General features: G+C 54.5%; 2 protein-coding genes across 2 annotated transcripts; one reads left to right on the forward strand and one right to left on the reverse strand.

The window, feature by feature from the left end:
* Positions 1-956: 956 nt before the first annotated feature.
* TRIM72 (tripartite motif containing 72) lies at positions 957-12,854 on the reverse strand. Its single transcript, XM_003916800.5, has 7 exons — positions 12,583-12,854; positions 11,765-12,161; positions 7,379-7,474; positions 7,049-7,279; positions 5,935-5,957; positions 3,652-3,770; positions 957-2,452 (listed from the first exon to the last, which is right to left on the reverse strand). Exons 2-7 carry the CDS (start codon positions 12,152-12,154, stop codon positions 1,878-1,880), a joined length of 1,434 nt encoding a protein of 477 aa, XP_003916849.1. The 5' UTR covers positions 12,155-12,161; positions 12,583-12,854; the 3' UTR covers positions 957-1,877.
* Positions 9,230-10,199, forward strand: PYDC1 (pyrin domain containing 1). The gene is given in 3 exon segments (XM_031658622.1): positions 9,230-9,263; positions 9,575-9,635; positions 9,965-10,199. Coding segments are annotated over 3 exon segments (330 nt in total).
* Positions 12,855-17,292: the final 4,438 nt, after the last annotated feature.

The following is a 17,292-nucleotide window of genomic DNA, read 5'->3' on the forward strand; positions in this document are numbered from 1 at the left end:
CCCCACAAGCAGCAGGGACCAGTGTGACCTTGGCATCGGGCTCTTTCTCTTAACTGGCTTCCTCAACGTTCAAGACGCTCGATAAACATATCCCAGAGTCAAACCAAGTTAAGTCGAAGGTTGTTTATTTGCCTAGAAACGGCTCTGGCAGTTTTCCAATGTCTTCTTTTTGTTGTTTTTCTGGTTTTTGTTGCGATAGGGTCTCGCTGTGTTGCCCAGGCTGGTCTCAAACTCCAGGCCTCAAATGATCCTCTTGCCTCAATCTCCCAAAGTGTTGGGATTACAGGCATGAGTGCCCAGCCCTTAAATGTCTCTGCGTTGGTTTATGTTTGTTTCCTTCCACTCCTGGTGCAAACCTTACATGTTTTTGACAGGGGAAACATATTTTTGGACCTATGCCTCTCCTCGATCTACACTGAGAGTGAAGAGCCCAGTGGGATGTGCACTAGGTCAGGGCTTCCCCCAGCGTCAGCCCCTGTGGCCAGCAGCGTCACCTGGGAACCTGCCAGAAATGCACATTTTTGGCAGGGCATGGTGGCTCACACCTGTAATCCCAGCACTTGGAAGGCCAAGGCAGGAAAATCACTTGAGGCCAAGAGTTCAAGATCAGCCTGGGCAACATAATGAGACACCATTTCTACAAAAACTAAATTTAAAAAAAAAAAAAAATGAGCATTTTTGGCCAGGCGAAGTGGCTCATGCCTGTAATTCCAGCACTTTGGCAGGCCAAGGCGGGTGAATCCTTGAGGTCAGAAGTTCGAAATCAGCTTGGCCAACATGGTGAACCCCTACTAAAAATAAAAAATAAAAATAAATAGCCAGGTGTGGTGGCAGGCGTCTGTAGTCCCAGCTACTTGAGAGACTGAGGCATGAGAATTGCTTGAACCCTGGAGGCAGAGGTTACAGTGAGCCGAGATGGCACCACTGCACTCTAGCTTTGGGTGAAAGAGCAAGACTCCGTCTCAAAAAAAAAAAAAAGAAAGAAAGAAAGAAAGGAGCATTTTTTGACCTGTCTGACCTACTAAATCAGAAACTTAGCACCCTATGCTTTAACAAGTCATGGTTAAGGGCTTTAAAAAGGTGATTTGAATGCATGCCTAAGGTGGAGAACTAAGGGGAAGGCCTTTGGGTAAGGTGAGTCTGGAGTGGGGGACCCAAGGCCTAAGGAGGAGGGGAGTGTGAGGCTGAAGGAGCCCCTTACTCTACAGGTTCTCAAGCTCCTCCTGTCAATCCCTCTACCTGGCCCTGGCCCTCCCTCGCTCAACCTTAGTTTCTTCCTGGAATTCTCAGGGCTCCTGGTTCCCAAATTCTGATTTCCCCACTGACCTGACTCCAGATCTCCCTACCCCACTGGGTCTTGTCCCCAGCATCACCCCAACCCCTCACCAGCAGTCCCGAGGCCATGCCAACCCCCATGCTTTTTTTTTTTTTTTTTTTTCCTTTTTTGAGACAAAGTCTCACTCTTGTCGCCCAGGCTAGAGTGCAGTGGCACAACGTCGGCTCACTGCAACCTCCACCTCCTGGGTTCAAGCAATTCTCTTGCCTCGGCCTCCCAAGTAGCTAGGATTACAGGCTACACCACCGCGCCCAGCTAATTTTTGTATTTTTAGTAGAGACGGGTTTCACCATGTTGCCCAGACTGGTCTTGAACTCCTTACCTCAGGTGATCCACCCGACTCCGTCTCCCAAAGTGCTGGGATTACAGGTATGAGCCACCAAGCCAGTCCTACCCCCACGTCAGTATTCTGGGAGACTCCCCAGTTCCCAGCCCCCTGGGCCCTGGCAACCCGCACCCCACCCTTCTCCCTTCAGACCCGACCAAGGAGACCTAAGCTCCAACCCAGGTCCCTGGGCCCCTCCCGGACCCGTCCGGCGGCTCAGGCTTCGGCGCCTTCGGACCCCACGAGCAGCAGCGGCTGGGAGTTCTTGCCCTTGTCGTGCCAGCACACGTCGAAGAAGGGGTACACGGGCCCAGGCAGGCGCTCATGGAAGGCAAAAAGCGGCACGAGCGCGTCGGCGTCGCTGGCATCGTAGAAGGAGAGGACGCCGTCGCCGAAGCTCAGGTAGAGGCCGATGCGCGTGGGCCGCCGCTCGGGGCTGCGCAGAGCGCGCGGCTCCTTGGCCTCCACGTGAGCCTCCAGGATCTTGCCCTCACGCAGCCCCAGCAGCCACAGGCCCTGCGAGGGCACCGCGTGCAGGCGCCCGCGGCGGGGCCCCTCGGCCGCGATCACGCCCAGCGCCCAGCGCGGCTTGTCGCCCACCTCCACCTCCCAGTAGTGTTCGCCCTGGGAGAGCTGCTGGTGCGCCACCACCGCCACCGCCTTGTCGAACTGGCGCGGGTCCTCCCCCGCCGGCGGCGCCTTCTGCTCCGAGCACTCCACGCGGCGGCCGGAGGAAGACACCACCAGGCTGGGGTGCGCAGAGCTCGGGTCAAAGGTCAGCTCCTCCAGCGCTGCCAGAGAGACCACGATCAGAAAACCCTAGGTTTCTGCCTCGCTGGGGCCTTCTCCCAACCAATTACAGGCCAGTTTTGTCTCCCCTAATCCTCTTGGCATCTCTGTTCACCGGCTTGGGCCACAAGACCACACCTGGCTCAACTTCAGTTTGCTCAGCTGTGAGATGAGGCCATGATTGCTTTTGCTTCCCTCTAGGGTGGCAGGCAGGCCTGCATTTTCTTTCTTTTTTTTTTTTTTTTTTGAGGCAGGGTTTCACTCTGTGGCCCAGGCTGGAGCACAGTGGTGCAACCTTGGCTCACTGCAACCTCCAACTCCCAGGCTCAAGCAATCCTCCCATCTGCCAAGTAGCTGGTACTACAAGCATGTGCCACTACACCTGGCTAATTTTTTTAAGTTTTTGTAGAGACAAGGGGGTCTCACTATGTTGCCCAGGCTGGTCTCGAACTCCTGGGCTCAAGTGATCCTCCCACCTCGGCCTCCCAAAGTTTTGGGATTACAAGCGTAAGCCACCGAACCCGGCCAACAGAACTAAATTGGTACAAGGCATCACCATCTGAGGCCCAGAACAAGGCCCAAGGCCCAAGGTCAAGGAGCCCGATCTTTACATCAGCCTAGACCCAGTCTCTGAGCCTTAGTTTTCTCTTGAATAAAATGAGGCTGTCTGCATTCCCACCTCCACTGAGGCAAGGAAGGGCTGCCCCAGCAATGTGTATGCCCCAGAGCTCTGTAACCTGCATCATCCAGCTCTTGCAGGGACGAACTGAGCCCTTGGGCCTCCCCAGCCACAGGACACCAGAGTCACTCTCTAACCCAGGCCAGTCCCCAGGGTTCCAGGAGCTCTGCAGAGCCTCAGTCCCCAATTGGCAGGATTTATCATCTCCACTGTCCAGAGAGCGGCAGAGACTGACCAAGGATCACACAACAAGTCAGTGGCTCAGACCTAGTCCCCAGCGTTCCGTGCCGCCAACAGCAGCAGCATCTTCGTGTCAGTCACCCACTGCAAACCCCATGCTCTCAAAGGCCCTCCTCCCAACACAGGTTAGAGGACTGCAGGGGGGAACCCCAGAGGCAAAGGGGTATTGGGTACTTCCTTCAGTGGCCTCCCCAGTTGGGACTGGGAGGCCTCTCCAGGGTGGGTAGGGCCTCCCATCAACTGCCCAGTCACACACAAACCTGAGCCAGTCCCTCCCGGTACCTGGCATCAGAGCCCGGAACATCTTCCTCCACACCTGGAATTTGAAGTCATCTGAGATGATTGGCAGCTGGATGTCCAGACGGGCGGGTGGGGGAGACTCTGCCAGGATCTTCTGCAGCCTGGGGGTGGGGAGGGTAAGGGGAGGCATCTGTGAGCGGGGAGGACAAGGGCTGGGGGGATTCCAGGATCTCTCCACATCGCACCCCTGCTTAAAACTCTTCCTTTGGAGTTTTGATTTGGGAAGATGAGAAAATTCTGGAGGTAAGCACTGGTGATGGTTGTACAATGTGAATGTACTTAGCACCACTGAATTTTAAATGCACACTTAAAAATGCTTAAAATGAGCCAGGTAGAGTGTAGTCCCAGCTGCCCAGGGAGGCTGACTCAGGAGGCTCACTGGAGCTCAGAAATTTGAGTCCAGTCTGGACAACATAGCAAGATCCTGTCTTTAAAAAAAAAAAAAAAAGCTTAAAATTGTCAATTTTATGTTACATATATTTTACCACTGTTTATTGGTCTTTTTTTTGTTTTATTTTGTTTTTTTGAGATTGAGTCTGACTCTATCACCCAGGCTGGGGTGTAGTGGCATGATCTTGGCTCACTGCAGCCTCTGCCTCCCGAGTTCAAGCAATTCTCCTGCCTCAGCCACCCAAGTAGCTGGGATTATAGGTGTCTGCCACCATGTCTGGCTAATTTTTGTGTTTTTAGTAGAGAGGAGGTTTTGCCACGTTGGCCAGGCTGGTCTCGAACTCCTGACCTCAGATGATCCACCCGCCTCAGCCTCCCAAAGTGCTTGGATGACAGGCGTGAGCCACCATACCCAGCCCAACTACGTTTTTTTTCATCCTTCTTTTGGGATAAGGTCCAAGCTTCTCAGCTTTGCCAGTATACACACACCTACTACCCCAGTACCTCTTCCCTCCCACTCGCCAGCCCTCTAGCTGGCTGTCCCCTCTCCCAGCAATGCCCTTCTCCCAGAAACACCCTTCTCCCAACAATGCCCTTCTCCCACACCTTTCTTCCAGCAATGCCCTTCTCCCCGCAATGCCCTTCTCCCAGCAACGCCCTTCTCCCCACAATGCCCTTCTCCCTGCAATGCCCTTCTTCTTCCAGCAATACCATTCTCCCCACAATGTCCTTCTCCCAGCAACACCCTTCTCCATTCTTCCACTATTCACCCTTCTTCTTCCATGTCCTTCTCCCTCAGTGCCTTCTCCCCATGTGCCCTTCTCCCATGATGCCCTTATCCAGCAATGCCATTCTCAGCAATGCCCTTCTCCTGATGCATTTCTCATCCCAGCAATGCCCCTTCTCCCCTGTTCTTCTCCCAGCAGTATGGCTATATCACGGTCTTTTCTTCTCCCGGCAGTGTTCTTCCTTCCAGCCCTTCTATACACGATGGCCCTGTCCCCGGCAGTGCCGGCCTGCTTGTGCCGGCTTCTCCTGTGCCCGGCCCTATACGTAATTGCCCGGCTATACACGGCCAGTGGCGGCTATCCTCTGGTGCCCGGCTGGCTGTTTCCCGTGGTTTCATTGTGCCGGCAGTGCCGTGTCACCCCGGTGGCGGCTATCCCCGTGAGCAGCCCTGCTCGGCGTGCCTATGCGGCCAGGCGTGGCTACCTTCTTCCTTCCTTCTCCACTGTGTCCACCATGCCTTCTCCCCTTCTCCCTGTGCCCTTCTCCCTACCTTCTTCCACCATTCTCCCCTGTGTCCCTTCCTTTAATGCCCTTCTTCTCCCATGCCCTTCTCCCAGCAAAGCCCTTCTCCCAGCAATGCCCTTCTCCTCGCAATGCCCTTCTCCCCATAATGCCCTCCTCCCAGCAATGCCCTTCTCCTCACAATGCCCTTCTTCTTCCAGCAATGTCCTTCTCCCAGCAATGCCCTTCTTCTCCCAGCAATGCCCTTCTCCCCGCAATGCCCTTCTCCTCGCAATGCCCTTCTTCTCCCAGCACTTTGCCTAGCCAACTCCTGTTCATCCCTCCAGGGCCCATCTCAAACATTCACTCCATGCCTGGCCACCCCTTTCCCTCCACAGCCCCACTGAGCACACAGTGATGCCTTTGTCCCCACCCACATGTGTCTCATGGCACCAGTCTAGGAGGTCCCTGAGCAAAAGGATCCGTCCAGATCATTTCTGTCTATAACCATGTGTTCAGGCAGGGGTGGGGCAGCAGACTGAATTGCAGGTGTGCAGGCACAGTAGTGAGTGGAGAGTGAGCCGGCTGGTGTCCCTAGAAGACTGGGACAAGTCGGGCAAAGGGGCAGGGCCAGGTTGCTCTCACCTGCTGGTCACCAGGCAGTATTTCTGGAGAGAGAGAAAAAGAGAATGGTGGTGAAGCCAATGTTGGGGACACTGGAGACTTTTGAGGATGGGGTAGACAACTAGGAATGCTAAGTGCAAGGTCAGGAAGAATCAGAGAAGCTCAAAGAGGCCAGATGAGGTGGCTCATGCCTGCAATCTCAACATTTTGGGAGGCCAAGGCAGATGGATTGCTTGAGGCCAGGAGTTCGAGACCAGCCTGGCCAACATGGTGAAACTCATCTCTACCAAAATTACAAAAAAATTAAATGGGCGTGGTGGCAGGCACCTGTAATCCCAGCTACTTGGGAGGCTGAACCAGGAAAATCACTTGAACCTGGGAAAAGGAGGTTGCAGTGAGCTGAGATCACACCACTGCACTCCAGCCTGGGCAACAGAGCAAAGTCCTGTCTCAAAAAAAAAAAAACAAAAAAGCCAAAAGAGACCTAGAACTCAAGGCCACCCCTAACCCTTCACTTTTATGTGGATTACAAAAAGGTATCTTCGCCTCCAAGCAACTCTGATTCCACCTGATAGAAAACTGTCCTAATAGGCCGGGTGCAGTGGCTCACACCTGTAATCCCAGCACTTTTGGAGGCCAAGGCAGGCAGATTGCTTGAGTCCAGGCATTTGAGACCAGTCTGGGCAACATAGTGAGACCCTATCTCCACTAAAAATACAAAAATTAGCCAGGCATGGTGGTAAGTGCCTATAGTCCCAGCTATGGGAGGCTGAGATTGGAGGACTGCCTGAGCCTACAAAGTCAAGGCTTCAGTGAGCTATGGTCATGCCACTGCCCTCCAGTCTGGATGACAGAGTGAGACCCTGCCTTAAAAAAAAAAAAAAAAAAGTGTCCTAATAAATATATAAACCGACAAGGTCTGTGATATGAATAGTGCTCACTTAATACAATGTCCTTATGCAGTGCTCAGCCTAAACAACCATACAGCAGCCCTGAGGCCTGCCCCTCCCGGACATGTGACGCTGGCTCATCCCTGCCCCTCTCTGGGCCTATCTGACAATGGGATGAGGTCTCTGGGGCCTGAGCAGTGAGGGGGCTGAGGCAGGGAGGGGACGGGGGGTCACCCAGTGCTCACCATTAGGAACTCAGTCTGCGGCTTGTCGGCCACCTCCTCCAGCACCTTCTCCATCTGCCGCAGCTGCTCCAGGTAAGAGTTCAGGCTCCCCAGCTCCCGGCGCAAGGCGACCCCTGCCTCACCCCGCACACGCTCTGCCTCACGGTCCAAGGAGCCCTCCAGTGCAGCCAGGAACACCCGCATCTTGCCCAGCTGCTCCCCCACGGCCCCCCGGAACTGACGCACTGTCTCCTGCGGGAATGGGGCAGTGATTGACGGAATAAAGGCTCTTGGCTGGAGACCCCTAGCCTGGCCCCCAGCCCCTGAGACATGGTCCTATGAAGTCCTCACCTCCACCTCCACCAGCTGATGCTCCAGCACAGCTACACTCTTCTCCTTGCGCATGCATGCCTCCTGCAGCTGCAGTTTCTGCTGTGGCAGCTGTGTCTGGGGGGCGAGGCATGGAGAAGTGATGGGGATGCCACTCACCCCAAACCCACACCTCCCAACCTAAACCTGCCCTCTGTGGCTCAACCTCAATGCCACTTTCTCCTCCAGCCATCTTCCCATCCCCAAACCCACTTACATGCCTACCAGCCCCAGCCGTTGCTACTCCTGAAGTCCGAATGCTTCCCCTGCCCCTTGCCTATTTTGGTGCGGTTTTTTTATTTATTTATTTTGATGTTTTGTTTTGAGACAGGGTCTCGCTCTGGAGTGACCCTGGAGTGCAGTGTCATGATCACAGCTAACTACAGCGCCAACCTCCAAGGCTTAATTGACCCTCTCACGTCAGTCTCCCAAGTCCCAAGTAGCTGGAACTATAGGCACACACCACCATGCCCAGCAAATTTTTTTATTTTTATTTTTTTTCGAGATGGGGTCTCACTCTGTCGCCCAGGCTGCAATGCAGTGGCACAATCTCGGCTCACTGCAACCTCCGCCTCCTGGGTTCAAGTGATTCTGCTGCCTCAGCCTCCCAAGTAGCTGGGACTAATTTTGGTGCACCACCAGGCCTGGCTTAATTGTGATATTTTTAGTAGAGTTAGGGTTTCCCCATGTTGGCCAGGCTGCTCTCAAACTTCTGACCTCAGGTGATCCACCCACCTCAGCCTCCCAAAGTGCTGGAATTATAGACATGAGCCACCACGCCTGGCCATGATTTTTTAAAATGTTTTTGTAGAGACAATCTCACTATGTTGCCCAGGCTAGTCTCCAACTCCTGGCCTCAAGCAATCCTTCCACCTCAGCCTCCCAGCATGCTGGGATTACAGGTGTGAACCACCACACCCCCAGCCCCTTGTCTGTTTTGTTGACCCCTCCCTGGCCTTGCCTTCCCTGATCCCCTCTGCTCAGCAGTCAGCCCCATAGCACAGGTCTTTGTGAGGATGGCAAATGCCAAACTGGTTTGGTCTCTCCCACCAGACAGGCAGGCACAGAGCTTGGCACACAACAGACCTCAGGGGGTACGTGAAGGTTATATGAAAGAAGAAAAGCAAACTCCCCCTACGCCTGGGCTTCCTCTCTTACCTAAAAGCAGAACATCAGCCTCAGTCAGACTGTCAACCTAACCCCCACGTCAGCCAGTCTGTACATGCATGGGCTTGGAGTGGGGGGGCACGGAATTTAATTAAAATGTCCCCTGCTGGCCGGGTGTGGTGGCTCACGCCTGTAATCCCGGCACTTTGGGAGGCCGAGGTGGGTGGATCACAAGGTCATGAATTCGAGGTCAGCCAGGCCAAGATGGTGAAACCCCATCTCTACTAAAAATACAAAAATTAGCCGGGCGCAGTGGCAGGTGCCTGTAATCCCAGCTACTCGGAAGGCTGAGGCAGGAGAATGGTTTGAACTAGGGAGGCAGAGGTTGCAGTGAGCCAAGAATGTGCCACTGCACTCCAGCCTGGGAGACAGAGCAAGACTCCGTTTAAAAAAAAAAAAAAAAAAAAAAGAATCCCCTGCATAGACGAACCAAACACTCCGTGGTCTAGATCTCACCCAAGACCTCAAATGCAAATATGCAAATATAGGAGAGCTCCCAATACTCCTGCCAAAGAAAATTTTTTTTTTTTTTTTTTTTTTTGAGACAGGATTGCCTAGGCTGGAGTGCAGTGGCACAATCACAGCTCTGCATCCTCCAACTCCTAGGCTCAAGCAATCCTTTTGCTTCAGCCTCCTGAATAGTTGGCACTACAAGCATGAGCAACCATGCCAGGCTACAAAGCCACTTCTTTGCTGGAAGGTGCCTGGCCATGGAATGAGTTCCACTCCTGCCTCCATGACTTCCAACCTGTTTCCTCCTCTGCAGATTGGGAACAGCAATCCCCACCTCAACAATTTGGTGCCCCCACTTTCCCAGGGGAAACTAGGGGACCCTCCAGGTGGTGGTTGCAGAGTCCCCTCCCAGCAGGAGCCACAGGGTTGAATATGAGCTGCCAGATCAGTCTCCTCCCCGGTTCATCCCCGGGGACGGCGGCTCCACCTGCTGCAGGAAAGGTAGGACCTGATGGCTCCAGGCCCTCCCAGGCTCAGAGGCTCAGGGCTGAGCCATAGGAAGGAAGCGCGAGGCCATCCTGAAGGTGCTGGAGAACCTGACCCCGGAGGAGCTCAAGAAGTTCAAGATGGGCCGGGCGGGGTGGCTCATGCCTGTAATTCCAGCACTTTGGGAGGCGAGGCAGAAGCGGGCGGATCACGAGGTCAGGAGATCGAGACCATCCTAGCTAACACGGTGAAACCCCCTCTCTACTAAAAATACAAAAAAATTAGCCGGGCGTGGTGGCGGGCGCCTGTAGTCCCAGCTACTCGGGAGGATGAGGCAGGAGAATGGCGTGAACACCGGAGGCGGCGGAGCTTGCAGTGAGCGGAGATCGCGCCACTGCACTCCGGCCTGGGCTACAGAGCAAGAGTCAGTCTCAAAAAAAAAAAAAAAAAAAAAAAAGAAAGAAAATAAAAGAAAGAAAAATTCAAGATGAAACTGGGGACTGTGCCACTGCGCGAGGGCTTTGAGCGTATCCCGCGGGGCGCACTCGGGCAGCTAGACATCGTGGACCTCACCGACCAGCTGGTCGCCTCCTACTACGAGGACTACGCAGTCGAGTTCGTCGTGGCCGTGCTGCTCGACATGGGCATGCTGTTGGAGGCGGCACAGCTGCCGCGGGCCGCGCGAGGGCCACTCTGAGCTGGTACGTGATCTAGGGACCCAACCCCGCTTCCTCGCCAAGGACCCAGGCGTCGGGTCCCGCCCAGAGCCTTCCTGTTCCCCTCCTCCTTCAGGGTCCCTCCTGGGGTCTTCCCTCAGACCTCCGGCCAGCCCCTCCCGGCGGCGAAGGGCTGGGCTGCCGCGAACCCCGGTGGGCTGCATCTCGCCCCACTGCCCCCTTCCAGGCTCCTGGGCTGCCTGGGCCCTGTTCCGTTTCACGGGTTCCGTGCTCTCTTCGCAGATAAAGACGGGCAAGGTTGGGCGAGGTTGGAATGCGCTCAAAGCCCTCGCGCAGTGGCACAGTCCCCAGCTTCATCTTGAATTTCTTTCTTTTCTTTCTTAAGCACAGGTGTGCTGGGATGGGAGGGCTCCCGGGAGGAGGCTCCTGCCCTGAGCTAGGAGACCACCAGCTAGGCCTGGGCTGAACTGGGCCAGGCAGGAGCTGGCGGGACTGAGAGGCTGGGTCCTTGGGAAGCCCGGGGGCCTCGAATACCAACGAAAGGACGGTAGTCTACCCCCTCTAGGAGGCAGGCCAAGGGAAGGAGTAGTGCAACGCCTGTGAAGCCAGCCCCGCGCGCGCACCAGTAGCGTAAGACGACGGCAGTGTCTCCACCTCGGGGACCAAGGACGCCTCCGTGCCTCCAGACCCCGCCTCCTCCAGCCCCTGCACCTGTCATTTCTTCTTCCACTGCCCAATAAATATTCATGACAGACTTTCCTGGGGCTGCGCGCACACGTGCCCGCCGGTGGCTACACGCGTGTGCTTTTGCCACACGTATAGCACGCACTAGCCAGTGTGCGTGGGTCTCTATTTGCCTCTGTCTGGGTGTCTGCTGAGTACCTCGGGACGCACACAACCACGTGTGGGCTCCCAAGGCGTTCGGGACTTCCAGCTCCACCCAGAAAAACATCCTGGACGGGGCTCTCGGTGCCACCCTGGGTCCGCGCACGCAAGTGCAGATCCCGGTTGCCTGGCCCTTCCAGTCTCCCTTTTGGTGAGGCCCCGCCTGGGGACCGTGAGGCCAGCCAAAGTTCCGAAGTTTCAGGGGTGCGTGGGCCTCCGCTGAGCACCACAGGACAGCCCTGGCCCGGCCGCCTGGCTCGGCCCGGAACGCCGCGCCTCCATTCCAAAGTGGGCCAGCGCCGCGCAGAGAGCCTGCCCGACCGGCCCACCTGGTGAAGGAATGAGCGCGTGGGCCGTAGGGGCTGGTCAGTCGCTGCTCCGCCTGGTTCCGCCCCGCCCATCAGACCAGCCCTGGGGCTCCGCCCGCCCATCTCCAGGTCCCTCTAGAGGCTAAGGCCGGGAACCTAGGTTTGCTCAGCCCCCTTCTCGCCAGTCTCCGTCCCTGCGCGGCTTTCCTCTGTCAGCCCCGCCTTCAGCTCCTCAGACACTCTTTCCTGGCTGCTTCGCCCCGCCCCCGACCCCGGCAACTCCAGGCCCTCTTTAGAGACTCAGAATCCAAATCAGTACAGCGACCTCCCCAGCGGCCAGGCCCCGCGCCGCCGAGCAACCCCTCCGACCCCGATGCGCTCAGATCCCGCACCTTGAGGCGTGCGTGGGCCTCGGCGGCGGGCAGCAAGCGATGACCGCGGTGCGAGCCGAGTGAGGCGCACACTCCGCACACCAGCGCGCGGTCCTGCTCACAGTAGATGCTCAGCGGGTCCAGGTGCTCCTCGCAGTGGCCCTGCGGCACCTGGGCCAGCCCCTCCACCAGGCGCGCCAGCTGCAGGTTGGTGCTGAGTGCCTGCGGCCGCGTGGGGGCCTGACAGCAGGGGCAGAGAACGGTGCCATCCGCCGCCGGTTCCCCGGCCACGCGGCCCAGGCAGGCGCGACAGAAACTGTGGCCGCACTCGGCTGTCACGGGCGCGTCGAACAGCTGCAGGCACAGCGGGCAGGACAGCTCCTGGTGCAGGAGGCCGGGCGCAGCCGACATGGCGGGCCTGGGTGGAGGAGGAGTCGGTTAGGGGGACCCACGGCGCCGCGCTCCCGGCCCAGCCCTAGCCCAGGACGGGCCCGCCGCGCCGCAGGGAGAAGCCGCAGCCTGTAAAGACCTCCCATCCTACACTGGATGGGGCTCTGACGGCCGAAGGGGAAGAGGAACTCGGTCTCAGGCCCAAAACTAGCCTCCACTGCAATTCTCAGCTCCAGCTCCAAAAATATGCGCTATCGGTGAACCCCAGTTCCTGAACACAAGCCCAGGTCCTAGCCCACTGTCCTTGCCCTCGCCTTAGCCCCAGGCTTCAGCCTCTGACCTCAGCCCTGGCCCCAAATTCTCCAGAGCCCCCACTTCGAGACTCCCCTCCCCCACTTTACCAAGATCTCCAGCCCTCCCCTCCCCCCGCTCCAGCCCACGGGACTCACAGGTCTGGTTGGAGATCTTAGGCTGAAAGACACTGGAAGGAGGACCGGTAAGGGTCGAGCCTAGCTGGACTGGGGTCAGGGCTGTGTCCAAAGATCTGAGACAAGGAGCAGGCTCCAAGCAAAGACAGGGACTCACAGGGGAAGCTGGCAGTGGACACCACGCGTGATGGGCACACAGTGCTCAGTGGAAGACCCTCCCAGACTGAGCCATGGCTCCAGGACTATATTTAGCTGCCCTGCCCAATCCCTCCCATCACTTCCGGAAACCGTTCTAAAAGTGAGAGCTGAGTAGTCCCCGTGCACGCATCACATGCCAGGGCCACCTGTCTTGGCCCATCCACTGTTCCCTCCCCAGCCAGCCTGTAGCCAGAGCTCAGAGCCAGCGGGGAGACAGGACCTTTCTCACCACAGAAAAGACAGAAAATTGAGGGGGGATCTCCCCTTTCTCCCCCAACTCCCACCTTCACACTCTCCAGCTCCTTCCTCCTTGCTGGCAGCCGCTCCCCAGCCTGTTGCCCATTCATTCCCCAAGTTTATGGCTGACCAAGGTCACCCTGGCAGGATTATCCCACCTGCAGGAGGGCAGGACCTCACCCCACTCTGAAATGTTTTCTTCCTCCAGAGCTGAGGGGAGGGTCTTCTCCAAGTTGGTCTCTCTAGTACACCCAGGACAAGCCTTGGGGCAAAGTAGGCCTCTCTAAATGCTTGGAGAATTAATGACAGAGAGAGATTGAATAAATGAATGAACTGAATCCAGAGCCTGCAGCCCAGAACTCAATTCTGCCCTGGTTCCTGTATGTGTATCTTTCAAATCTCAGCTGAAATTTCATTTAAGTGTCACTGGGATAACTGGCTAGACATATGCAAGAGAATGAAAGTGGACCCCTGCCTTTTACCATATAAAAAAATTAACTCAAGATGGGTTAAAGACTTAAATGTAAGACTTCAAACCGTAAAAATTGTAGAAGAAACCCCAGGAGAAATACCATTCTGGATATCAGCCTTGGTAAAGCATTCGTGACTAAGTCCTCAAAAGCAACAAAAACAAAAATTGTTAAGTGGGGCCTCATTAAACTAAAGAGCTTCTTCACAGCAAAAGCAAAAGCAACTATCAACAAACAGACAACTGAAGAATGGAAGAAAATATTCACAAACTATGCATCCAACAAAGATCTACCATCCAGATTATATAAGAAAACTAAACATTTCAACAAGCAGAAAACAACTCCATTAAAAAGTTGGCAAGGGCCAGGTGCAGTGGCTCACACCTGTAATCCCAGCATTTTGGGGGGTCCAGGCGGGTGGAACACTTGAAGTCAGGAGTTTGAGACCAGTCTGGCCAACATGGTGAAACCTCATCTCTATGAAAAATACAAAACTTAGCCAGGTGTGGTGACAGGTGCCTGTAATCCCAGCTACTTGGGAGGCTGAGGCAAGAGAATCGCTTGAACCCGGGAGGCAGAGGTTGCAGTGAACAGAGATCACAGCATTACACTCCAGCCTGGGTGACAAGAGCGAAACTCCGTCTCGCAGAGGTTGCAGTGAGCCAAGATCATGCCATTGCACTCCAGCATGGGCAACAAGAGCAAAACTCCGTCTCAAAAAAAAAAAATGAATAAATATTAAAAAAAAAAAAAAAAGAAAGAAAATAAATTTCATCTAGAATAAAAACCAAAGTGCTAACTGTGGCCCACAAAGCCCTATCTGCTATGACCGCATTAATCACTCTGACCCATTTATCACCCCTTTCCCCGTTGATCACTCGCATCAGGGACTTTTCAATTAAGGTCCCCTCTGCCTGGAACACTCTCCAACCCAAGTACTGCATGGCTTCCTCTGTTTCCTCCCTCAGACTTTGCTCAATATCACCTTTCCAGCAAGGCCTCTCCCAACCCCCTGATTTTAAATCTCCTATCTCCTCAACATCTCACTGCCTGGCTTTCTTTTTCTCCGTAACATTTATCACCATTCTACTTGTTTGCTGGTTTCTTCTCTGTCTCTTCCTACAGAATAGAAATTGTGTTTGGCCGGGCGCGGTGGCTCAAGCCTGTAATCCCAGCACTTTGGGAGGCCGAGACGGGTGGATCGCGAGGTCAGGAGATCGAGACCATCCTGGCTAACACGGTGAAACCCCGTCTCTACTAAAAAATACAAAAAACTAGCCGGGCGAAGTGGCGGGCGCCTGTGGTCCCAGCTGCTCGGGAGGCTGAGGCAGGAGAATGGCGTGAACCCGGGAGGCGGAGCTTGCAGTGAGCTGAGATCCGGCCATCGCACTCCAGCCTGGGCGATAGAGCCAGACTCCGTCTCAAAAAAAAAAAAAAAAAAAAAAAAGAAATTGTGTTTACTGCTTGTCTCCAGCTTAGACTAAAGTGTGTGACACACATTAGGCGCTCTACAGACACTAGGTGAATGAACAAACATGCAAACTCAGTCCCTCGCATTTGGTCTCGCCATCTTTCTCTTAGCTTCCCTCAAACCTTTCCCTGGTTTCACTCTTTCTTATCTCAACTGCTCTCTCTCTCAGAATGAATTTTTGTTTCTGTTTCAGTCTCTTAATCTCCCCTTTGGACTCTCCCTTTGCCTTCTCTCTTAGGTTCTTAATTTTTTCTTTTCCTTTTTCTTTTTTTTTTTTTTTTTTTTTGAGATGGAGTCTCACTCTGTCACCCAGGCTGGAGTGCAGCGGCATGATCTCAACTCACTGCAACCTCCACTTCCCAGATTCAAGCGATTCTCCTGCCTCAGCCTCCCAAGTAGCTGGGATTATAGGCACGCTCCACCACGCCCAGCTAATTTTTGTATTTTTAGTAGAGACGGGGTTTCACCATGTTGCCCAGGCTGGTCTCGAACTTCTGACCTCAGGTGATCCACCCGCCTCAGCCTCCCAAAGTGCTGGGATTCCAGGCATGAGCCACTGCACCCAGCTGCTCGTTCCTTCTTGCATGTTGCATGGTGACAGCACAAACTTCTGCTGGTCTGCTTAGGAAGGTAGCTACTTCAGGCTGCCTGACACCTTGTTTAACCTAGGCCCTCATTCAGGCTGTAACCATTTGGTTCTTTTAGGAGGAGAAAAGTTCTATTATTCTTCCGGATAAGAGCAATTACCTGTGTAAATGACTGCAGATTCTCGGGGTATGTGAAAAGTCTCAGGAAGCTGGCGCTTTTTCCTTTTTTTTTTTTTTTTTTTTGAGATGGAGTCTCGCTTTGTGGCCCAGGCTGGAGTGCAGTGGCAAGATCTCGGCTCACTGCAAGCTTCACCTCCCGGATTCACACCATTCTCCCACCTCTGCCTCCCAAGTAGCTGGGACTACAGGCGCCCGCCACCACACCCAGCTAATTTTTTGTATTTTTAGTAGAGACAGGGTTTCACCATATTGGCCAGGATGGTCTCAATCTCCTGACTTCGTGATCCGCCTGCCTCAGCTTCCCAAAGTGCTGGGATTACAGGCGTGAGCCACCGTGCCCAGCCAAAGCTGGCGCTCTTTACCGGCACACTGAGAAATCCAGGGGAGTTTTGTGTCCCCACCTTCTTTGTCCTTAAGTCTCTGAGGTCTCACGGTGTCGCCCAGGCTGGAGTGCAATGGCGCAATCATGGCTCACTACAGCCTCGATCTCCCAGGCTCAAGTGATCCTCCCACCTCAGCCTCCCAAGTAACAGGGACCACAGGCGTTCGCTGCCATGCCTGGCTAAAAGCCCCTGATTTCTTCCATTCTTGATGGCTCAGACTCAGCCTTGTATTAGCAACACAAGAGGGTTTGAAAGAGGGTATATCTGGAGCTGGTCTCCGAAACCACAAGCTGCTCAGGCTCAAAAACTCAACTTCCAGAACTTAAATCTCATCCAGAGTTTCCATCATGGCCAAGTTGGGGCTGAAGTTCCTGCTGTCCAAGACAGGTGGGTGATAGTCAACTCAATCCCTCCCTGCAGATGGGCAAGGACTGGCCTCTGATCCATGGAAAGAACATTGATTGTCCTAAGCAGACTGAGAACAAGAAGAGGCAAGAAGCCATGTGCAACGAAGGAGGGAGTGGTGAACCAGTGTGGCTGGCCCTACGAGGTCACTCAGACCTAAAGAGCTCGCTAGGGACAGATTTCAGCTTGTGCTAAGGGAAAGCTTCCCAACAGTGCAAGCAATGAGTGCCTTGGAAGGTGAGAGCTCCTGGTTATTGGATACATGCAGAGAGAGGCCAGAAAGCCCCAGTCAGGGCTGCTACAGAAGCAAGTCCTGAATGCTGACTTCACGAGCTCATGCTGGGCACTCCCAGGGAAAATCACCTGTCTCTCTGGGCCTCAGCACCTTCAGTTACAATATAAGGATAAATAACACCATTCTGGCCGGGTGTGGTGGCTCACACCTGTAATCCCAGCACTTTGGGAGGCCAAGGTGGGAGGATCACTTGAGTCCAGAAATTCGAGACCAACCTGGGCAACACAGCGAGACCCCCGTCTCTACCAAAAACAAACAAACAAACAAAACAGTATGGTGGCTCATGCCTGTAGTCCCATAATCCCAGCTACTCCAAAGGCTGAGCCAGGAGAATTGCTTGAATCCTGTCTCAAAAAGAAAAGAAAAGGAAAAAAACCAACCCGTAGAGTTGTCATGAGGATTAAACTAAAAAATATGCCACATAGGCTGGGTGCAGTGGCTCACACCTGTAATCCCAGCTCTTTGGGAGGCCAAGGTGGGTGGATCACTTGAGGTCAGGAGTTCA

Source organism: Papio anubis, chromosome 18, assembly GCF_008728515.1.
Source record: "Papio anubis isolate 15944 chromosome 18, Panubis1.0, whole genome shotgun sequence".
NCBI classification, from domain to species: Eukaryota; Metazoa; Chordata; class Mammalia; order Primates; family Cercopithecidae; genus Papio; species Papio anubis.